The sequence below is a fragment of the Triturus cristatus genome, chromosome 4_2 (genome assembly GCF_964204655.1).
Source record: "Triturus cristatus chromosome 4_2, aTriCri1.1, whole genome shotgun sequence".
Classification (NCBI taxonomy): domain Eukaryota; kingdom Metazoa; phylum Chordata; class Amphibia; order Caudata; family Salamandridae; genus Triturus; species Triturus cristatus.
Genome location: NC_140586.1, coordinates 705,699,487 through 705,724,212, shown reverse-complemented (window position 1 = coordinate 705,724,212; position 24,726 = coordinate 705,699,487). Strand labels below are relative to the sequence as shown.

Genomic DNA, 24,726 nt, shown 5'->3' with positions numbered 1-24,726 from the left:
ACTTGTGTATTTACAAATGGTGCCAAAACTACTTAAACTATCTGTAAAAACAACCCCAAAGCAGCAGGCACGTGCTGCACTGCCGCGCAATCACGAGCGAGCTATGCGTGCACCCCTCCTTGTTTCAAACCGGAATGACAAGCACATTCCAGGGTGTCGGTCCTCCCTCGCGAGGGAGGAAGTGGAGAGAAAACCCAGGAAGGCGCGGTGTCCGTGGCAGACTGAAAGCCACAAGGCGTGCTGTGCTGGCTTCGCATCTCGAGGGAACATCCCGAGGGCTCATTCTGCCTCTCAACGAAGCTGGCTCTCTGGAGCTCATTCTGCCTCTCAAAGCAGCAACATCGCTGACCCTCATTCTGCCCCTCAAAGCAGCATCGTCTCGGGACTGTTCCTGCCTCCCAAAGCAGCACCTCCGAGACCGATTCTGCCCCAACGTAGCAGCATCATCTCAGGGACTCATTCTGCCTCAACGCAGCATCATCTCAGGGACTCATTCTGCCTCAAATGCAGCATCATCTCTGGGACTCATTCTGCCTCAACGCAGCATCATTTCAGGGACTCATTCTGCCTCAAAGGAGCATCATCTCAGAGACTCATTCTGCCTCAACGCAGTATCATCTCAGGGACTCATTCTGCCTCAAAGCAGCATCATCTCAGGGACTCATTCTGCCTCAAAGCAGCATCATCTCTGGGACTCATTCTGCCTCAACGCAGCATCATCTCAGGGACTCATTCTGCCTCAACGCAGCATCATCTCAGGGACTCATTCTGCCTCAACGCAGCATCATCTCTGGGACTCATTCTGCCTCAACGCAGCATCATTCTGCCTCAACGCAGCATCATCTCAGGGACTCATTCTGCCTCAACGCAGCATCATCTCTGGGACTCATTCTGCCTCAAAGCAGCATCATCTCAGGGACTCATTCTGCCTCAACGCAGCATCATCTCAGGGACTCATTCTGCCTCAAAGCAGCATCATTTCTGGGACTCATTCTGCCTCAACGCAGCATCATCTCAGGGACTCAATCTGCCTCAACGCAGCCAGAGACGTTTTAAGGCGTGGGCAAAGTGGGCTCTGGCCCAGGGCCCGAGCCTTACAGGGGGCCCCTGATAGAGAAAGGTATTTTCTACAGAGACTATCCTGATGACTACTGAATAATTCTCAAACAGATTGCTCCAATTACCGGTCCCCTTTAATTTATTTTTAATATAGGTGATGTATTTCTATTACGGACATTTTTCAGATGATTTTTTTTTGTTTCATGCAAAATACATTTGAAAAGTTTCTTTTACAGGACCTCGCATATGAGAAATGGGAGGGGGGCACAGAAATGATTTGCAGTAACATTAGTGAACTGCTGCTGTGTTACAGTATTGAAAACACATCACTAACTCTTAATATTAGATGTAAACACATTTAGAATTTGGATGAGTGTGCCAGTCAGTCACCTGGCCAAAGAGGGCATGTCAGTTTAAATTGGATCATAAATTGAGAACTGTTCCGAACAGGGCCCCCCAAAATATGTTTGGCCCAGGGCCCCAAAAATCCTTAAGATGTCCCTAAACGCAGCATCATCTCAGGCACTCAATCTGCCTCAAGGCAGAATCATCTCCGGCCCTCATTCTGCCTCTCAAAGTGGCAGTAGCAGCATCCCCCGTAAACTCATTCTGCGTCTCGGAGCAGCAGCATCTTCGGCCCTCATTCTGCCTCTCAAAGTGGCAGTAGCAGCATCCCCCGTAAACTCATTCTGCATCTCGGAGCAGCAGCATCTCCGACCCTCATTCTGACCCTCTCAAAGTGGCAGTAGTAGCATCCCCCGTAAACTCATTCTGCGTCTCGGAGCAGCAGCATCTCCGACCCTCATTCTGACCCTCTCAAAGTGGCAGTAGTAGCATCCCCCGTAAACTCATTCTGCGTCTCGGAGCAGCAGCATCTCCGACCCTCATTCTGACCCTCTCAAAGTGGCAGTAGCAGCATCCCCCGTAAACTCATTCTGCGTCTCGGAGCAGCAGCATCTCCGACCCTCATTCTGACCCTCTCAAAGTGGCAGTAGTAGCATCCCCCGTAAACTCATTCTGCGTCTCGGAGCAGCAGCATCTCCGACCCTCATTCTGCCTCTCAAAGTGGCAGTAGCAGCATCCCCCGTAAACTCATTCTGCGTCTCGGAGCAGCAGCATCTCCGACCCTCATTCTGACCCTCTCAAAGTGGCAGTAGCAGCATCCCCCGTAAGCTCATTCTGCGTCTCGGAGCAGCAGCATCTCCGACCCTCATTCTGACCCTCTCAAAGTGGCAGTAGCAGCATCCCCCGTAAGCTCATTCTGCGTCTCGGAGCAGCAGCATCTCCAACCCTCATTCTGCCTCTCAAAGTGGCAGTAGCAGCATCCCCCGTAAGCTCATTCTGCGTCTCGGAGCAGCAGCATCTCCGACCCTCATTCTGACCCTCTCAAAGTGGCAGTAGCAGCATCCCCCGTAAACTCATTCTGCGTCTCGGAGCAGCAGCATCTCCGACCCTCATTCTGCCTCTCAAAGTGGCAGTAGCAGCATCCCCCGTAAGCTCATTCTGCGTCTCGGAGCAGCAGCATCTCCGACCCTCATTCTGCCTCTCAAAGTGGCAGTAGCAGCATCCCCCGTAAGCTCATTCTGCGTCTCGGAGCAGCAGCATCTCCGACCCTCATTCTGCCTCTCAAAGTGGCAGTAGCAGCATCCCCCGTAAACTCATTCTGCGTCTCGGAGCAGCAGCATCTCCAACCCTCATTCTGCCTCTCAAAGTGGCAGTAGCAGCATCCCCCGTAAGCTCATTCTGCGTCTCGGAGCAGCCGCATCTCCGACCCTCATTCTGACCCTCTCAAAGTGGCAGTAGCAGCATCCCCCGTAAACTCATTCTGCGTCTCGGAGCAGCAGCATCTCCGACCCTCATTCTGCCTCTCAAAGTGGCAGTAGCAGCATCCCCCGTAAGCTCATTCTGCGTCTCGGAGCAGCAGCATCTCCGACCCTCATTCTGCCTCTCAAAGTGGCAGTAGCAGCATCCCCCGTAAGCTCATTCTGCGTCTCGGAGCAGCAGCATCTCCGACCCTCATTCTGCCTCTCAAAGTGGCAGTAGCAGCATCCCCCGTAAACTCATTCTGCGTCTCGGAGCAGCAGCATCTCCGACCCTCATTCTGACCCTCTCAAAGTGGCAGTAGCAGCATCCCCCGTAAACTCATTCTGCGTCTCGGAGCAGCAGCATCTCCGACCCTCATTCTGCCTCTCAAAGTGGCAGTAGCAGCATCCCCCGTAAGCTCATTCTGCGTCTCGGAGCAGCAGCATCTCCGACCCTCATTCTGCCTCTCAAAGTAGCAGTAGCAGCATCCCCCGTAAGCTCATTCTGCGTCTCGGAGCAGCAGCATCTCCGACCCTCATTCTGCCTCTCAAAGTGGCAGTAGCAGCATCCCCCGTAAGCTCATTCTGCGTCTCGGAGCAGCAGCATCTCCGACCCTCATTCTGCCTCTCAAAGTGGCAGTAGCAGCATCCCCCGTAAGCTCATTCTGCGTCTCGGAGCAGCAGCATCTCCGACCCTCATTCTGCCTCTCAAAGTGGCAGTAGCAGCATCCCCCGTAAGCTCATTCTGCGTCTCGGAGCAGCAGCATCTCCGACCCTCATTCTGCCTCTCAAAGTAGCAGTAGCAGCATCCCCCGTAAGCTCATTCTGCGTCTCGGAGCAGCAGCATCTCCGACCCTCATTCTGACCCTCTCAAAGTGGCAGTAGCAGCATCCCCCATAAGCTCATTCTGCGTCTCGGAGCAGCAGCATCTCCAACCCTCATTCTGACCCTCTCAAAGTAGCAGTTTCCCGGAGACGGTTTACGGATAACTTTAAGAACGATCCGCGTTAGACTTCACTGCTTTTGTTTGCTTGTTAATGCACCACAGTGCAGAGAAATACTCTCCGTCTTTATATTAGAACTGCGAATCCGGGCCCAGCTTATTTCGCGCTTTTCTCCAAGAAAACTCACAAAAAGGAAACCAACGAAGGTTATGACCTTTGTTTATCCAAACAAGACCAACCGGTCACTGCTTTAGGACCCCAAATGCGCCTCCCTTTCCTGCTGCCTGCGCCTCCTTCAACAGACCCCCTCCTGTGACAATACAACAACTACCAAACAGGGGATTACTAAAGAGGGGGAGGGGAACCGGTCAAGCACAGAGCTATTCTCTAGAAGAAAGCCAGCATTCCTCGCAAACACCAGTCGGGGTGCATGACATGTCCCCCATGCTGTCAGCAAAGCAAACACTTCCCGCGCAATCTGCATTCTAAGGGCATAAACCGCACTTTGGGTCAGGAGCAGCTGTGTAAAAACAACTGCTTGTCCACGGAGGGACGTGATCGTTCCAGACCCTCTGTGAACTCCGAGAGCCCGAATTTAGCAACACGACCCTTGGGTTAGCTTCAGCCCCCAGGTTTCTCCAGCCTAGCTGAGGTGAGGCAGATCTCCGAGATGCCTTTGAGAGATCTGTTGACACCGCATTCTTCGCTGTACCCACTCGTGCTTCCCTGCTCGCTGGTTGCACGCCTCGTTAAATAACCCATGAAGCCAGACAGGTCTGACAGTTTCGTCCAAGTATCTTTATGCCAGTGGGGCCCCATATATCATGTCGAGATTTTCAGGAAATCTACATATGATATCAATTAATCTAAATGGAACTCTCTATACGGTAAGAGAATATCCCAAAGATCTGGCACAGATCCAGCCCTCCTGAATCCACCTTCTACACCGAGGTGACAGGCACGACACAGTTGTAAAGGTGAGGATCCCTTGGGTAAACGCTCCTCCTTTAGGGTAGGCACCAATCCCAGACCGACAGCTCATGCTAGGAAGTTCACTATGCACAATACAGCACAACAGCCGTTTGGCAAGCTTTGGGATGCTTCCTAACAGCATTGTAGAGATCCCCTGCAGCCCCACAAAAAAGCAACAGGGCTGGGTACTTTAGCCACATAACAACCCCCTGGGTAACAATCGATTCACAACTGTGAAATGTTAGTAATAGCTATGATACATGTCTCACTAGATCATAACCGAATGAGTACATACATACATCAATGAATCCCCCAAGCATTAATCAGAAAAAACAGACTAGATATTCAAATCCCCACTACCCTGACTCCAGTCAACCTGAGGCTCCAAAATTGTGTGGGAAAGACACCTTTCAGATTTCCAACATCGCTAATGGCAGAAATTCACCCAACACATGTACATACCCACCGCACTGTACAACCAAAACACCCGCACCGCCTTCTGGACAGAGGACAAGCAGTTCCTGGGTTCAGGTTAACCAATACCAAGACTTATCGCACAGTAATAGTGAAATAAACCAGCAACTGTACATGTATCCAAATACAGGGTCTGGTCTGCACCTGCATCGGCCTGTTTTCAGAGCAACTTGTGATTTGGGATACTGGAGGAAGTACTTGTGTAGTCTGCTTTTTGGAAGTAGCCAACAGCGTGAAAACAAGAAGCTAAATCAACAGAGACTTTTGACTGTGTATTCTAACTGATCTGCTGGGACGTCCGGCGCCAACATCTAGAAGACCTTGGAGTTATTTCCTGCCCAAAAGTCTCTGCACTGATTATTCGATAGAGCTTCAACACAAATGTGTCTGCCACACTACAAGAAACTTCATTCAATAATGGTGAAAAAGTCAAACAATAAACCTACCAAACCCAGTTTACTCTCAACAGCAACGGGGCAAAATGAGGGCTGAGTAGGACATAACTGGTATATAGGGATGTACTTAATAACACAATCATATTTTATATCCGATCAGGTCCACTCATCGCTAAAAGCCATTTCAGATGCCTGCTAACATTCCCTTAAACATCCTACACCATTGAAGCAACCGTGTGGGTTTTAAGCACAGGAAACCCAACCTGGTCTGCAACGCTCAGTCTAGATAAGTATCCCTCCTGTAATTGCTAGATCTTCTATGTTCATTACATCCTATATTCAACCGCACGGTACAATGCTTAAGAATACTGCTTCTTCAGGAAACTAAATTACATTACAGAAACACTGCTAAGCTGGGACATCATTGTTTAAAAATTGGTTCTTTAAGCATCAGCATATGTAGAGGGCTCACAGAATATGATGGGCTTGACACATTTTCTAGCTTCCCTTACACAACAATGGCATCGATCTAACGAACCACAGATGTTCCACGGAAGGTAACACGGTATCTCAAGGATGCAAATAAGACAGAGGTTCCACTGTTCACAGTGAGGAATCTACAGGATCAAAATACCCACAAATACAAGATGGACTCTCCAGCATCTAGGTGCACCCCAAGGCTTGCTTGATACAACAGCCCTTTCCTAGGTTGTAATAGCTGTGGCGAGATCACTAACCATAATGTGGCATCAATAGATTTCAACCTCCCATGGAGAATCTCCTCACTAAATATGGGCGCACGGGTTTTAACAATAGAGCTTTCATTGTATACAGTGGGGCCTATATGGTTCCAAAAGCTTCTCCAGCTCCCAAGGCAGTTCTAGTGAATACAACAGGGCATCATCAAACGAACAACGAAGTGGACAAGCCAGCTAAAACATAGCATCAATGGACTTCAAATGCTTGTCCAAACTCCATTGGTCACAGGGGAGATTTTATAGGTTCTGCTTTATCATAAGAGTCTTCTTAAAACTCTACGCACACATGCTCAGCTGCTTACTGAAAGCCACAGGGAATAGAAGACTGCAGATGACAGCTGGGAAGAGAATAAGCCATGTGATGGACATTAACATTTTGGGCATGTTTACCATAACAGTTATTATTAAGGTTTTAAAAATCGCATAGCTACCCCTGAGGGTTTCCCCAATGCTAGGTAACAGCAGCAGAGCCAAGGAACATAACTTAAAATAACCATGTTTTCAGATCCTTACGGAAGGAGGTTAGAGAGGTGCAGCTTCTCAAGAGACTCTGAGAGATTGTTCAGAGCTTGGGACCAAGAAAAAAAAAAAAGGAACAGTCACTCATCCTAGTTGGTTCAATTCTGAGAACTGTGTAAAGTGACCAATTGCCTAAGCATAGTGTGCGAGAGGGGTGGTATAGAGATACCAGTATATGCGGGTATCATGGTCCAAACTGAGAGTGGATACTGTGCATATAGCAGAGCACCTTAAACTGGATGAGTTTATCTACTGTGAGCCAATGTAAGTCTCCAAGTAGACCAGACACAGAGGCATGTTTAGGCATTTGAAACAGAAACCTGGCAGCAACATTCTGTACCATTTAGAAGCGTTTGAGCGCAGTCTTGTCTGTCCCAAGATAGAGGACATTGTCATAGTCCAACCTAGAAAGGATCATGGCGCGGATGACTGTCCTTTGGGTAGAGAAAGGAAGCATCCATAGGACCATTTCATAATGCCGAAGTATGTAGAAGCTAATTTGTGTGCCTGAGGTTTCATGGACAAGGTGAAATCCAGCAAGAAGTCTGGATTTTTTACCTTCTGGGCTGGTTCTGTTAGGGCCCCTAAAGTAGCCGGCCAATGCTGGGGATCCCAGAGCTGGGGATTCTTGCCCAGTATCATTACCCCAGTCTTGTCACCATTTTGTTTTAGAGAGTTGGAGCTCATCCAGGTGGAGGCGAGATCAAGGTAGGAGTTTTAAATCTCCGGAATTGTGTTCCTCCTCCAACGGCAGAGAGAAAATTGTGTTTGTCTCATCAGCATATAAAAACAGGGTGATGCCACAGCTTTTCACCAGATCTGCTAATGGTAGGTCACATATGTTAAACAGCATAGGGCTGAACACAGCATTAGCCGAGAAGACCCGAAGGAGGTTAACCTGGCGAGTGCTGTCCTTTTAAGATCCAGCTGAGACAAGTCTATCAACAAAAATGTTGACCATAGACAGAGCATTCTAAAAATAATTCTTCCCCCTCGAAACTGGGTTTGCTAGAACGCTCACCTAAATAGTAGGTCACCTGCCTACAGTTCACCCAAAGCAACAACATTTTCTTGAGAGTGACTGGAGATAACATTCGGTGATTCTCATTAACAATCATTTATAGTCATAACAAATTCAGGGCTTTTGTACTAGATTGTTCTCCTCAAAATGTGGCAAGGATACGGCGCTCTTGGAACAACACTGGACTGTTGTGTGTCACAAAATATGACCGGTAAGCATGCGGGGAGGCAGTCATAGCACACCTGAGGCAAGAATACCTGATGCCTGCGCGTCTCCTCCACAGCTGTGAAGGGATTTGGAAGCCAACACCAGCCTGTTCAGATATACTTCAACCCTGTCAAAGAGACGACTAGAAGCCTCTTTTTTGTTACGTTGTGTGATGTGTTGTACAAATACGAGGCATAACAAAAACCACATCGTCCTGTAACCAGCCTCCCCATCCACCTTTCCCCCACTCATAAAAGTAAGCAATAGTGGTAAAAATGTATGAATTAATCAGCAAGACCGCCATTTTAGAAGGGTGTTTATTAAAGCCTGAAACACACAGCAAGGCATTTAGGACCTCAGATATGGTATTTTTCTCTGGAGTCTTGGCTGTAGGAACACTGCCCAGATGACAGGGATCCAGGGACTACAGCTGAAATAAGCTGCTGAGCCTAAAGCCATCTTCAGTGCGTAATTACCAATTTTTTGTAGGAAATCGGCCCCAGAATGGGCAAGCCTCCCTGCTTCTATGCAACCATCACGTGCACCGAATGATTTCTCAATTATATAAAAAACACAACAAAAACAGACCAGGAGAACGTCTGCTTTCATCTGAAAAACTGTCAAAATTAGCATTCTGTAATTAAACATCACACCCTCTCAATAACCTAACTAGCACGATGCAACCAGGTTGTGCCAACTATTTAATCTAATTGACTAATTACAGATTTCAATTTAGTCAGTTACGGAGCAACTGTTGACAATTTGTTTTCATTAAGGGCACAACGGGATAAATATTTAGGCTGGCGTTTAGAGGACTTACGGCAGCGGGCCCTGCACGGTTTACGTTCATTCAGTTCTTACAGTGGACCGTGTTCGTGCCTGAAGGAAGATGTGCCAGGGACCCCTCCTCTCCGTGAGAAGTGCCATGGTGGCACAGAACCACGCGCTGACAGATACCTCTCGGCACACTGGCACAGGCGGCAAGAACAGCCCAGCCGTACACCCAAGCCAAGGCCCACTGGGAGCCTGGACACAAGTCCAACCGAGGAGTGCAGCACAAAGCAACACCTGCACCCAACAGCAGCCCTGTGCACCCCCGCATGACACGACGGTTAAAAAACACGCATGGATGTCTCCTTCCTTCTCTTTAAACACGAAGAACTTTAACAAAAGGTCTAGGATTCATTATTTATATTGTCCAGTGCGTACTCCAAATGCACTACTTTCAGCTTTTGGCAAAGACAAAATGATGTACAGCTATTTAAAGTGACATGTTCAGGTCACTAGACAACAATTAATTTCACTTTTTTTTCATGTGCAGGAAACGAGACTTCAAATGCACGGAAGTAGAAGTCTCTGTATCACGTATCAACGTCAAGGTTTATAGAGGGCCAAGTCAACGATCAGCCAGAAAACACCACAGTGGTAGGAAAAGTTACAAATGTGAGCTTAGTTAAGACCTTTACTCCCAGCTGACACAAGCACACTTGAAAAAAATCCAACTGCCACACCCCTGCTAGTTTAGGTTAAAAAAAAAAAGAGTCCAGTTTCTTTAATTTAATCTGATTCAGCTGTGAACCAGAGCGTGCTCTCAATCCCTGAGCACAAATAAATCCATCAAAAAAAGCAATTCCCGAAAATGTCATTAAACTAAATGCATTTCGGACCATACAATGGTCCTTCATTAGGCAGATTTATGCAATAGAAATCTGCAATTGAAACATATTACAATAATCATTTAACCAATTAGCCCAAATCTATGAATGGTTTATAGGTGGAAACCAATTATGCATGTTTAGGTAATGTCTCAAGCACCTGGATTAAAAACTGCATTTCAAGTGATGCATTATTTAAAATTTACTAGTAATTAAAACTAATAAATATGTGTGTATATATATATATATATATATGTGTATATATATATATATATATGTATATATACATATATATATATATATATATATATATATATATATATATATACACAGCACATTCTCTGGTATTTTCTGTCTGAGCTAGAAACATTTTTGTGAAATCTGCAAAACCCATAATTATTTGGTAAACACTGCAGCCATAGAATTGCAAATATTTACTGACCCCTCACTAGTGTCCACAGTTTTATCAACAATTTAATCACGAAAGCTAAACGCAACCTAAACATTCTAACTGCATTCAGTTCCCAGGGTTAGCCAAACTTTGAAAAAAACAGCTACTTTAAGATAACTACCCCCCAAATAATCAGGTAATCCAAAAAGGGCTAAAGGTAATAAGGTACTTAATTGCCATCTCGAAAGTCGTCATGATTTCATCAGAGCCCATCAATGGAAATATTGGACCATACTAAATGGTTAGCCGTTTTGTATCCTACACACACTGCCTAAAATATAGTTAATCAAAAAATGTCAAAAAATATTCCACTCGACCTGTATTACTTATGGGGCTCTGGAAGGATCCATATAAACGAATTGTAATGGACTGCTGAAATAATAATGTAATGGAATTGTAATGGACTGCTGAATATTATTTATTGTAGTATACAGTATAGCACTGTACATAATTTGTGTATAGCACTTTATATATTGATTGTATTTACTATATATTGTTCTGAACAAAAATAAGTTCACATTTCCCCTCTCTCTTGATCACGACATATATTATAGAAGTCAAAGTCAAGATGAAATCAATGTAAAAAGATAATAAAATGAAATTGACACAAGGAAAAAATGGTTTACGTTTATAATTGAAATAAACTCTTTTCCAGCTTAGGGAGCATTCCAGAGCCCCAAGAGAAGCAATACAGGACAAGCGGGATATTCTTTTGCATGCTTCCCACTTTTCCCAGACCCATCAAGTCGTATCCATATGGGGTACCTCGTTCTTACATATAAGAAACAGTGAACTACATCACACATTAATCTTGGGTTTACTGCCTCTTTAAATGACACCACGTGCAGGAAATAAGCAACAAGATCTCTGTAAATGTGTGAGAAATGTTCAACTCGACAAAATGATTAATGTTACTTCTCAAAACTATAAATTTTCATGGTGGGTAGGAGATAAAAGTATAAACGTTTTAGGACGGTAAGCAAATCGAGAACAAAAAGCACATGAGCAAAATCTGGTAGAAAACTGCAAAATTCGACACATAAGTGCTTCCATAGGATAATGCGTAGAGGAATCTAGACTTCGGTTAACACGTAGGAAAGGTCTACAGAACATACATTAATCGCACATTACTGAAAGAAAAGTCTTAAACCTGCAAAGTTCTACAATGGGCTCACATCTTGGAAAAGTCACCAGTGACCAGCCTAGAATTGGCTTCATAGTGGTTGAGTACATCACGTGCACTCAAACTACTACTAGGGGCTTGCAGCGCCCAAGAATGCACAACACCCAACCTTCAGATCCACACTGGGCTCGAAAGACTTACGGGCTCCCTGACAACTCATTAGCATGGAACTGTTCATGGTAAAGGCATAGTGTATGGTGTACAACTTTGGTGACCACAGTGGTTAATGATTCTCTGATACTTTTTGATGTAATTGAATAAAGCCAACTGGACACTGTGAAAGACCTGATCCTAGTCCTGGAAGGCTCGGAGAGACCAACTGCTTGGACAGAAAGAAGGATCAAAACTTGCAGACCTAAATAATCCCTCCTGCTTTCAGCAAATCAAGGTGTGGGTACAGAGCTGTGCCTCCAGATCCTGGGGTGAGTGCTGAAGCTCGAGAACGAGCACCAGGAGAAAGGTTTCAGGTTTAAGTAGACATTGTGAACAGCCACATTAAAGAATATACTGTTAGATGCGATGCCATCCGACTACGCCCAAGTGGCTAAAGCTGGTGACCAAATGTAAACGATGGGGGCCCTTGCAGAATGTGAAGAGAGGCCCCAGAGTCTCCTATATCTCACAAGCATTAAATCTCCATGGGTGGAATGCCCCCCCCCCCTGAAGCGCCGGGGGCCCTTTTGCATCACAGGGTCCTGTGTTCCGCCCCTAGTCTAAGCATGTTACACCCAGCGAATCCAAGTGTACACACCACGGGTTTGAAGATACACTACACTGCACTGCACCTATAGAACTCTTAGAAACACGTTCAGGCCAGAAAAATCGAGTTCATGGACTAGATCCTTTGTTCCAACACTGCAGATTCCTTCAACTGCTTGATAAGGGTCAACAAGTAGCTGGCCTGGTGTAGGAAGCGTGCACAACTTGCCTATGTACGGGAGAGATAGTGTGATGCTGCTAGTTGCTTGTCATGCTCATTAGTAGTATGATCCTTGAACAGAAAACATCTTGCAATGCCGACGGTTGAATCCTTTGCTCACAGGGCAGTCTTGGTAAACAAGGCCATTGGCAGCCTTAAGTGCTTTGCCAAGCTACCATGTTGCAATATGGGCAAGATCACTACCAATCCAAGGGCAGCTCAACCAGGGAAGCCAGTCTTGTGAGGCATATAATGGCTGGCATGAAAATGGGCAGCTACTGCAATTATACTGCCCTACACTCAAGCAAGAAAGTTTCCTCTGGCACTCCTGAAGATGCTTACGGCATCGATGGAGGCAACTTTGAGGAGGAGAGCAACCACATTTTTAAAAAGCTGGCGCCGCAGTTTAGAAGTTTGAAAGTGGGGCGTCGGGTGGAAGTCCAACTTCAAACATCCCTGGGTTCTAAATTCAGCATGAACTTAAGGTGCTTCCAACAGAGTTGACTAACCCATGACCAGCCCTTTTCTTCATACACTAAATCATGTCCCATATTAACCTTTCTTGAGTCAGTACAAGGTGTCCCACATTACTAACGCTTGTGTAGTTGTTCAAGTATGTGGAGCTCTGTGCGAAAACTCATGATTCGGCCATACTCTCTTACAGATGTAGAATCAAAACCCAAGACAAAAATAATGATCATTCCCAAAATATAGTTTGAGGTATAACAGTGGCAGCGTCGGTTTTCCGTTGCAGAGCAGGCGCACTCTGAAACAACACTCCAAAGTCTGCCAGCTACCAAACAAAAGGAACAGGCCATGCCAGCAGCAGAGCACAGATAGCCAAGTCACATCAGATGAGGTGGCCTTCAGAGGACGAGGCGTTCTCACCAAGTAAACACTGCTCGCTCCATTTGGACCAGCCAGAAACAATGCGGTAGTTTTAGAATCCTCACACTCACGACTCAGTGTCTGCACTTTCAATAATGCCAGGGAATCAAACACAAACAAAGACACTGCACCACATTCTTACAAGAACAAAAGCCGATTGATGCAAGAAGTGGCAGATCACCTTCCTGTGAAAGAAGGAGACTCAGGGGCATCTAGCATCAGGTTCACCCACCAACCCAAATCCTGATAGGCCACTGCAGATTGCTGGTGACCATCATGCGACATATAAGTAGTCAAAGTCTACAAGATCTTTATTCACGGGGAGGGCCAGAGGTAATGCCACCCTCCCATTTAGCACAAAGAGGGGTCAGGCAGCCATCTGAAGGTAGAATAACTAACATGGGGACAAGAGAATTTTGCTCAATCAAGCTTAATCTGCCTCGAGAACATCTCTCTGAAAACACTGGCATTCAGAGCAACCCCCAAATTCTGTAGCAAAAGCCAAAGGAAAAGCTATATCCCCCCCCCCTCCCTGCAATGGCAAATTAACAAAACGAAAAGGAAACTATTACATCGTAGTAATGTGATGTGCAAAGATCTGTGCCTAGAAAATAATCTAACTAGTACTGTAACGAGCTAAAACCCTTTCACAAGTGGAAAAGGCAGTTTTAAAACAGAAGCGCCCGGCATTTGCCTCGAGTAAGAGCTCCTTTCCGTCTGCAATGTCATGATTAAGCATGTGTTCAATTCTTATCGAGTCGCTGTTACTTAAATACAGGATTTTACCCATTTTTATGCAGCAAAAAGTATTTATATGGTTAACAGTGACATTGTGGCCGGCGCTTGGTCTGCAAAACTGCGCTCTGATCATCTTGAATTGACGAAATGTGCGAAGGTGTGCATCTTTTGTATTCGTGAGGGGCACAGATGTCCGACTGACACCACATTTGGTGTGAGAGAAAACTGAGTTGTGCGCAGCCCATCTGAGTGGCCCTTCACTGCGAGAACCCCGCAGACGATCGCTAGCAAAAAAAAAAAAAACACCAAGCCATGGACTAAAGCAAAGATGCTCCAAAGATAAATCAGTACGAACCCATCCGATGGACTAAGCTAGGAAGAGTAAAAATTCCACAAGCTGGCTAAAGAACGTAATGCATTACGCCTTCTCACACAATATATCTATAGGAAAATAACGATCTGATCAATCGATTTAAAGAGTTGAATCCAAACAACACAATTATATTTCTGTTGGGTTCCCAGTCTCCCAAACAAGATTGTGAAAAGGAAACAACTAGCATGCATCAAGCTTGAGGTCGAATTCAAGGCTGCCAGCGCCATGAAAGGGCTTTACTCTCCACAGGTTGCATCAGTCCACTCCAGACTGTCCTCTTCCAGACTCCGGCAGAAATCCCTGTGCAAAGTGTACTTTATTACAACTTTCGGCCCTACCAGACAGTCTAGTGCCTATAAACCAGCAGCATCAATTGCCATAGGCTGTCTGTTGAAAGAGGCCAATAGCCGAATTAACACGGACTCTCACCCACGCCCATGGCAAGTTCTGCATCCTTCAAGCCAACTGAGACATCCATGTGTCAAGTTCCACAAGCAAAACTAACACAATAAAACATCTACAGTGCTTTCACGAGATTTCTAGGACAGAAAGCATGCAGCTAAATTAGACAAAAAACAAAAGCTTTCATTACTCCACTGTGGTTCTGTGAAAATCGAAAGATTGATTACCTAAACCTGAAGCATGTACAAAAAGACAAAAAACACACACGTAGGAGAGTATCTGGATTACTCTTAGAAGTTTGGCTTCAAAACATTATTCTCGTCACTTGGAGAATGAGCAGCTGGGTCCGGCAAATCTCCCCATTTTTCCTTTTCTGTGGCCAGTTGGAAAAAATAGTTTGCAAATAACACAAAAACCACATACGAGCACCGCATCAACAGGTAGGCATCTTTTCTGCAGATGTCCCTTTGTCTCGTGAAGCGCTTTTCAGTAAGTAGTCAACGTTTACCTTGCTGGTGCCACGCATCACCTATGCCTTTTTACATTGTATTCTTCTATGGCCTTTCAGTGGAGCATAGGAAAACCTGTCTTGAGAGCCTGCGTACAAGGTGGGAAGCTGCTCATCCAAAGATGCAGACAAAGAAACAGCACACGTGCCTTCGGGTGCCAGCTGCTTCCATCCCTCAACCACCTGAAGTGTCATGTCACTGCAGCCCAGAACCACAACACACACATTTACCTATATCGACAAAAAAACAAGCAGACAGCTAGCAAACCACAGAAATCCAGAAGCAACTTCTGTGGTCCATTCAGCAAGGGGAATGTGAGTGCAGTGAAGGAGGTAAGTTACATGAAACCCTAATTTACCCCAAAAAGGGCTTGCTTGTCTCAAGCACTCGGTGAAGTGAACAAAGTCTGAATGAGGCATACAGCTAAACACAGAGCTACAGTGTGATAGCAACACTGCATACATGCAGAAAAGTGTGTGCTTGAAACCTCACAAAAGCAGGACATCTGGAAAGGTCAGAGCAAATGCCAGCACGTGGCAGTGAAAGGTGGCATTTCCACGTCCAGACTAAATTCAATCACTTGGTGTCATCCCATGAACTCACAGGAATAATAACAATGGAGGTAATGGAAACAAGAACACTATTTACAATGAAAACCTAGAATGTCCCAGTCCCAAAACAGAAGCAAGCTTGAAACATCCCAAGCTCACTGGCTGCGCTGCAAGATGAAGACATGGGGCATAACTCGCAAAAGGGCCTGCCAGCTGGGCTGCGCGCTCGCCCTACACGGCACGCTAGAGCCACTCAACCCTATAATTATCAGGAGGATTAAAAAATGGTTACTCACGTAATCGTGAAAGGCTTTGGCCTCACTCGAATGTTCACAAGTGTCTCGCCTTTCCGGGGCTGCACAGTACAGGTCCCAAAACACGCTGTAGCAAGAAAGGGGAGATCACGTTACTAATTATTACTTGCCCAGAAAAAAACAGCAAACAATTATCAGCAAAAGCAGGAACGCAGCACATTAAATGACTGCAGCTCCACTGAGCTCCTCCTTGGGGCTTCGAGGAGGTGACAAAACTATAAAACAGCCTGGCCTGAATTTAAGGCAGCATTATGAACCAATGACAACAGTCTCCCTTGAACTGAGAAACTGAAATAAAACAATTGAAACAACGTCTCTAAAGTAGTGTCCTCCAAAGTCGGTCCTGGAGGGCCGTATCCTGGCCAGATTTTTAGCATTTAGATACATGAAGATATCTTCAAATCTGGCATGGTTCCGGCCCTCCAGGAGAACCCTGCTCTAAAGCATTAGCAGATCCGATTCAGCTTTGAGATCACTGGTGAGAGGTATACAGTAAAAGTGGAATAAGTTGACATCCTTACCAGTCCTGCAGCATAAACATATGCGCAAGACAGCAAGCCGCCCCCGCATTTATCATAATGGTTTGTTAAAATCAAATAACTCAGCTACTCTGACCTGTAGCACCCAGGTAGTTAAAAGGGAAACCTAACCAATAAAGGTTCAACTTAGACAACAGGGTGATAAAAAAGTGGAGGCACGTAATTTATAAACAAGCATTGCAAAGCCAAAAGTTCTGGAGTTGTCTGACAGTATTTTTGCTTGGTCAATTCATCAATGCTGGTTTTGTTTTATCGTGGATTTTGCAAAACGTTAGTTCTGAGCATCTTCTAAGCCCTTGCCAGTATGTATGTATATATATATATATATATATATATATATATATATATATATATATATATATATATAAAAAATTAAACGCTGGCTAAAAGCAAAATAGTATTTGGGTCGCACAAAGCACACATTGCCCTAAATGTCTCTGTTAGTATAGGAAACTCTTGGTGTGAGAGTGCTTATTGTCCAAAGGCAAATGCCATCAATCACAGTGAAGTTGGCCACTGACCTACTGCTTCATGCTGTAGTGGTTTGAAGAAAAAATGTGCATGACAACAAAACAATGGATGGAGATGACTAGCTGAAAGCTCCTATATATGTGCGTGTATATATAACTTTTTTTATAAGAAGGTCGTTCCCAATGCCATTACATAAAAAAGTGTCCCGAACAAAAGGCAACAACAGATTAGCAGTCTTTCACAGCCAAATAATGAATTGCCTTGGTGGGTGGTTGGTTGTGTGGGGGGGGGGGAAATGGGCGAGGGGGTACACTCTTTGGGGGAGGCTAAGATAAAGGCAGCAGAAGAGTGCCCTTTGTTGCATGGCAAGTCACAGCCCTCGCCTCCTTTGGAGATCGGTGTAAATCCACCCCTGCGCCCCCAAAAAATCTCATATGAACTACTTAAAAAATTAAATTAATGTTAGACTTTGGCCAAGCCATTAGCAGTAGAAATGGACCAGTCACTATTTCTGCGCCACACACCATATGGCCTTGAAATATTAACCTGCAGCGCCTAACAAGCACAGCAGTAAGTAAAAGAGAAACTACCAATATACTGTATTTCTATGTAACCCAGAAAAGCTTTCTACACAGAACTGCAGCTGGTAACTGTAAACTTTACATCTTCTAATGGGCAGAAACTGTTCAGAAACAACACTGATGATATAAATGGGGTTTACCCCACCTGGCCTTCATTCAATTAGCCTAAAACGATAAAACATGGTCTGTTTAGGATGCGTGATGCATGCAGCATCAGCACCTGTACGACAACAAGCTGCACACACACAGTTAGGGAGCATAACTATCCATTTCAATTACACAATATAGAAAACAGGTCATATGTGGCTTGGTGGACTGCACAACTCTTTTCCAGCAAGAGAAGCACCCAAACAAGTTTAAGTCAGAACACGTATGATGAACAGAGCTGTGACACTGAATAGCCGAAGAGATACCCCAACCAATCAGTTTGTATTCATAAAGCGCTGCTTGTCACCCCGGAGGGTCTCCAGGCGCTCACTGCTGGTCTGAGTTGAACAGCCAGGTTCTGAATCCCTTTCTGAACTCGGTCAGTGATGGTGCAGTGAGGAGGTGAAGGGGTACCCAATGAGCTGCTAACAGTTGCCACTCAACCAAAGCAGTGATCGGAAGCTCACAAGTTCACACCCCGCAAGGACGACTTAGCCTCCCATCACTTGAAGAACAGCAACCAATTACGATAAAAATTGGGCGGCAATAGTAAAATCCGCTATATACAGTGCTTAGAAATGCAGACCTGCAGTATCAAGTCTTATATTAAACAATGTATTAACATGACATTCCAAGCAACAAAAAGGGGTGAGCTCCAAAAAACGCTACGATCTATTCTTTCTACTGGAGGGGGGTGAACAAGGAGGGGGGTATCTGGTGTTCCAATCTCCGTTGGGAGCATAGCCTTCCTACTAAATGCAGATATTAAAGTCAGTGGAAGACTTCTTCTGTAAGTCAGTGGTGTCAGAGTACAAAACTCCGTAGAAAAGAACCAACTAGTAGCCACTTACCACCACCATGAATGTAAAAACCCAGGAGGTTCCCCTAACGTGATATTTTTCTCCCACCGGATCTGCAAAACAAAAAGAAACAGGTGAAGGGTTGACATGTTCATTCAACAGCCATGGAAGTCACCTAAAACTGAGTGGCACAGGTGTACACCCAAGAGGAAACAAAAGTGACCAATGGTGCATACAACGCCCCACTGCCTTGCAATGAAAGCACATAGTAAATGGAGGACACCTACCTCTGACAAGAACGTCTGTGCGGACTTCTGAGCTCCGACATGCAGCAAATACTCATAGACGTACAAGGCTAATCTGTGGAAGGACAATAAAGAGAAGCAGCTGAATAAAAAGAGTATAAACATGTTACATCACAAGCCCCCCGCACCCCCATGAAGACTACCAAACCGTAGAGACGGACTTATCAGGGATAAACGTCTAATCTGGGACAGAACAGACTCCTTTGTATATGAAAGTGCCTCTCCCCCAACAGCACTGTCAAACAGGATGTGGTGCTCAGCCACCGCCTGGATCCACCCCTCCTTCAGTTAGTATTTGCATTACCAACAAATTCTGAATTCTAAAGGTTAACACATTTGGCAAGGATTACTGTGCTTCTTGGTTTTAATCGGTTTCCAAAAGCCGATGGCTAAACGTGTTTGAAAACAAAGTTTAAAAAGTCAAACCAGCTGCTCCACAAACAATCACTACACCGCATGGAAGTCTCCCACCCAAACATAAGGCAGACCCCACGATGATGACGTAGAATCTTCATGGCTTATGGCCAACAGATGTGTGGTTACTGGGGTAACTAGCCTCTAGTGCGCATGGCTGATCCACATCACTGATGCATGATTCACCGCATTAATGTTTAGCACCCCCAAACTAATAGGGCGCATAGACTGGAAAACTAGAGAGGAGGTTAAAAGAATTCCCAGTGGAACGGGGGGGGGGGGGGGCAACACTCCTCAAAAAGTATGACAAATGATAGCTATGGTAAGAAAACAGGCCAACGACCACCCAGCATCCAGAGTCCAACCGCTGAGAGGTGTCAGACAAAGTCACCCAATATAAAAAAAGTCCTTCCCAGGGATTGGGTGGGTACCCAGCACTTCCCAAGTAGATAGAAATGCCAATAGTCGTCCATCATTAAGAGTCATCCTGAGGTCTCAAAAGCACTGAGGATTCTGGCCCACTCCTGGCATTTTCATAGAGAGGGGTCATGAGAATCCTGTGACAGATTTGTAGCTTCTTTGAAAATAGCATCCAAGTTTCCTTTCCCTACAAAGAACAGGGTGCGGCATTCTCGGCTAAAGAGGTACGCAGCTGACGCTTCTCTGGATGGGAAGAGAAATCCAAAGAATTTTCTTTTTTCTCCCAATTTCCACCAAATTTAGATGCCTGGGGACTAACAAGAAGAAGGTGTATAGACTTACTACAAGAAAAGATGATCCAAACATCCATGTTCCAGCTGCCCCTTCTGACCCCCCCCCCCCCCACCCGACACTATTCAACAAGAATTTGAAAAACTGCACTGGGATTACACCTGTCACAACCATGTCAGAACAATTTAACAAAATACTTGTTCCATCATTTTAAGGTCGAGCCTGGGCAGCGCATGTGCTGCTCTGCGAGAAATGTTGTATTCAGCTACGGAGTTAAAGCTCCACCCACATTTTTAATTGGCTTGTGTCATTGCCACTGTAAAATGTGGCTGTTCATTGGTCAATAGGCTTTGTAATCCCTCCTTAGTACCGCCTTGTCTCATATTGTAACCTCCCATGGCGACACCCCCTGTTACATGTGTTGTTACTCCGTAGGCTTTAATTACAGCACCAGAGCACTATTTTCTCAAATAGCCTTGTCCTGCAGGACATGCTCTCCCCCAATGCTTATATTTTTTATAGCACAGGCACTGGCATTTGCAATATGTCTCGATTTTGCAAGAGCTTAAGCTATTGGCATTGTAAATGCTTGTTCCCAATGCACACAGGGCAAGGCTGTACATCTTGCTAATAAAACATCAGGAGTACAAAATACCATGCTCTCACCACGTATACCACCCAGCAGAGGAGAACAAGATCTTGCCCAGTACACCATCCTGCAGGAGACCAAGATCTAAGTACACCGCCTGGAAGAGGAGGCAAATTATCTTCACCAGTACACCACACAGCAGTGAGAGTCAAGATCACCCCTCCAATACACACAGATAAAGGAAGCCAAGATATCCCATCGTACTCTACCTGGTAGAGGAGGCCAATATCTCCCTCAATACACCATCTGACAGAGGAGGCCAATATCTCCCACAGTACACTACCCGGCAGAGGAGGCCCAACATATTCCACAGTACACCATCCAGCAGACGAGGCCAATATATCCCACAGTATACCACTCGGCAGAGGAGGCCCAACATATCCACCAGTACACAATCCGGCAGATGAGGCCAATATATCCCACAGTTTACCACCTGGCAGAGGAGACCCAACATATCCTACAGATCAGCATCAAGCAGAAGAGGCCATTCTCTCCCCCGAGAACACCACTAGCAGAGAAGGCCATTGGGCCCCGGGGGTTTAGTTCTCCTTGCTCAGTATCTACCTGGCAGAGAATGGCGGTATCTGCCCTAATACACTTCATAGCAGTGAGAGACAAGAACTCACCCCACCTACAAATACACACAGGGGGAAGGAAGCCAAGATCTCCACCAGTACATCACCAAGCAAAAAGATCTCATCCAGTACACTGTCAAAAGGAGCTAATACCACCCCCCACACACAACCATTATAAAGGGAACTAAGATCTCTTCCAGGACACCCCTGACAGAGGAAATTAAGATCTTCCCCAAATATACAACAGGTAAACAGAACTGTGATCTTCCCAACACGTACGAGTAGAGAGTTGTTATAAACCATGTAAATTTATTTAGGAACACTACAAAATCTTCTAGTCTAAGAGTTAGCTGTGTAACGTCAGGAAACAAAGGATACAAGCGGCCCCATACACCACAAAAACGTTACCTACACTGTCCCAGTGCACACAACGTTACAATAACCCCCTCCCCCACACACACAACTTTTGTTAGCGACCCCTTCCACCACATACAGATCAAATAAAGCAGACTTTGCGGGGAGCAAACCCTCCAACACACATCAGGCAAAGAAAGGTATGCGAAGCTGTCCCCAGCACACGCAAAGCTTAAGGAAGCCAAGCGCTCTCGAACACATCAGACAGATGGAGCGCGTGGTCTTCCCTAATAAACCATGGTCAGGACAGCAGCAAAAATTAGCAGGAACCAAGACCTCCAACCAACAAAGGAGCCGACGACCAACGGCAAACTGGGCAACAACAACGATGGCCTCGGTTAAGCAACCCGGCGGGAGTTGGGGTCGTTAAGAATTGAGGGCGCCATGGGGCAAGGGGGAGCTGATGTGAATACTGAGAGGTACTGCTCTGTCCCCCTCACTACACACATACACCCACAAGGAGGGCGGTCTAAACACAGGGATAACAATGGGGCCTGAGCGTTTTCAGCCACAGGGGTCAAAGCATCAGTATGAAGAGCACAGGAAGACATACACGCTGCTGTGCAAGAAAGGTGCCGACACCAGGTTTGAAACAACTACCACCCTCACTCCAGAAAGCCAGCAGCTTTAACATCGTAAGCCTCCTCCTACAAATAAAAACACATCCAAGGGATCAGAAATGAAATAACCCCTTCAACTTAAATCCAGGGAATGCAAAAAAATATAGAGTCTGGAACAACAAAACCAATCCCTCACAAAAATGTGCAATAAAAGGGCTTGATGGCACGGAAACAGGGCGCTCGGTAACTCCTCTAATAATATAAATACGCAAGATGGGCCCCCAACTTTGAGACTTGTAAGGGCGTCCCCACCAAACAACACAGGGCTGCGAACAATAAAAGCATTGTGGGTAAAACAAAAACAGTGTATGCAATCACACAATGAGAAATTCAACTCAAAAACTACAACCAACCACACACCCAAGAGAATTAATTCCAAAACAGCCCGGTACCGCGGGGGTTAACACTCTCTCTAATCTAGGGGCTTCAATAATAAACCTGCCACCCGGTGTGACGGGTTGTAGGGGACATTACAGGAATGACGGACTGAGGAGGACTACAACAACGACTCAGCGTAGGGGTCAAGATGTGCCCCTTTCCCCCCATGCTTGGGGCTCAGAAACAGTGTTCCATGAATGAGGCGAGCAACCCCGTTCAAGCCAGTGGTGACCCTCAATCCAGGGGCCGTCACCGAGCCTCTCCATCCAGGGAGTAAACAATACACTCTCCATCCAGGACGATATCAATGAGGTCCGCCAGGCAAGGGGTGAACAATGGCCACACCATCCAGTAGCTGTACATGCCCCCTCCAAGCTAGCATTGAGCAATGCCGCGCCTCCATCCAGGGGGTTAGCAGTGGCACCAAAGGGGTCCAATAAGTGAGCAGGGCCCCCTCCAGCCATGAGGTAAACACTGCCCCTCCATCCAGGGGTGCATTAAACCGTCCATTCAAGGGGGTGTTCAACGGGCTGCTTCACACGAGGGGTGAACAATCAGATCTCGGCTGGGGCGCCCTGTTCAGGCAGAGCTGAGTCCCACACTCCGGCCCATGCTCAGGGATCCCCGGACAATGGAAGCCGCTCTTACTTCTCCCGAGCCTGCCCGTCCGAAGGCACCGCCGAGCCCTTCCCTTTAGCGAACATGGTGCTGGCGTTGCTCCTGCTGAATTAAGCCTCCAGCTCCGTTCTGCCTCAATCCTCTGTGCTCTCTTATTCTCTGCCTGGCTGTCAGAGCGGCCTCCTGGGCCCGGACCCCATCCTCTCTCCCGGAGCTTTCGCTGCTCTGCCCGGCACAGCAACACTTCGACACCCGGCGGCGGCTCTAGGACACCCGCTCCAGAGCGCTCAGGACGTGGGCGGAGCCAAGCAGGGGACGCTGATACTTCCTTCAGCCAATGGGCGCCCGGCGACCGACGTGCGCGATCCCGAGGGCCCGAGAACGTGTCAATCAAACGTAAGGGCACGCGCCTGCTAGGAACACAGTTACAGATTCGGGTTTTTTGTTCTTAACAAGAAAGTAGTACGTTAAAGTGAGTCTGGTGGTGTAGTCCAGGGAAGAGGAGGAAGGGAGGATCTGGAAAGGGAGAGGAAGACAGAGGGAAAGAGGAGAAATGAAGCGAATGTAATCTTATGGAGAACGATGGAGGATGATACAAAATGAAAATGGTGTGTCAGCCAGGTCTCTGAAATTCTAGGGGTCGCAAAAGTATAATGGGTGTGAAAAAAATGTTTGATTTGCCTTTTGGACAAATGTGTGAAAATCCTGAAAAATTATGCTAAATTAAGTAAAAGTCAAATCTGGCGTTGGGCTCTATATTTCAATGTGAATTACAACTTCTTCTCAAATTTGGAGGCGAGGAAGCACTTCGTACTAGTATATATTGATAATATAAAAACGTAGGGACTGGGAACATGGCTCACTTGTGTTCTGTTTGTGTTGTTCAGTGCGCCTGATAGAGATCAGGGTGTGTATAATATTCCCACTACCACGGATAGAGTAATCTCACAGTTACACGCACATGCATACATCATACGCTAGGGCCCATTTCACTACACTAACATACGCTCAAATACTCTACCAGCAATAAACCTGTGGAAAGAAAACTCCTAATCACCCTGCATCTATATCGAGGTCGATAAGACCTGGTTTTTGTGACTGTCCTTAAACATAATCTATACAACATATACAGCAATGATCAAAAATGTAAACCCAATAATTGACAAGAAAGAATATCCAACACCATGTTTAAAATTATATTGCTTTATCTAAAATTAGTCAAAGGGAATCAATCAGAGTAAATCATTTTCTCATAGTTACCTATTCTAACTAAATGTCAGAACGGGTCAGGACAAGTCTCTCGGTAAATGTCTCTCAAGACGAAGTCCCTTCAGCATCGATCCTCAGCAACGCAGATTCGGTACGCGGCA

At 46.0% G+C, this 24,726-nt stretch overlaps 1 protein-coding gene across 4 annotated transcripts in view; it reads right to left on the bottom strand.

Moving 5' to 3' along the window:
• SSBP3 (single stranded DNA binding protein 3) overlaps positions 1–23,656 on the bottom strand; it is a 339,288-nt gene extending 315,632 nt beyond the window's left edge. For 2 of the 4 annotated variants that reach the window (XM_085602561.1, XM_085602562.1), the window contains exons 1-4: positions 23,387–23,656; positions 18,960–19,032; positions 18,724–18,785; positions 16,117–16,201 (exon numbers count right to left, since the gene is read on the bottom strand). In XM_085602561.1, the coding sequence (XP_085458687.1) occupies positions 16,117–16,201; positions 18,724–18,785; positions 18,960–19,032; positions 23,387–23,442 (276 nt within the window). In that variant the 5' untranslated portion in view covers positions 23,443–23,656. The remainder of the gene's footprint in view (positions 1–16,116; positions 16,202–18,723; positions 18,786–18,959; positions 19,033–23,386) is intronic. The other 2 variants (XM_085602560.1, XM_085602563.1) reach the window with 1 other exon arrangement.
• Positions 23,657–24,726: the final 1,070 nt, after the last annotated feature.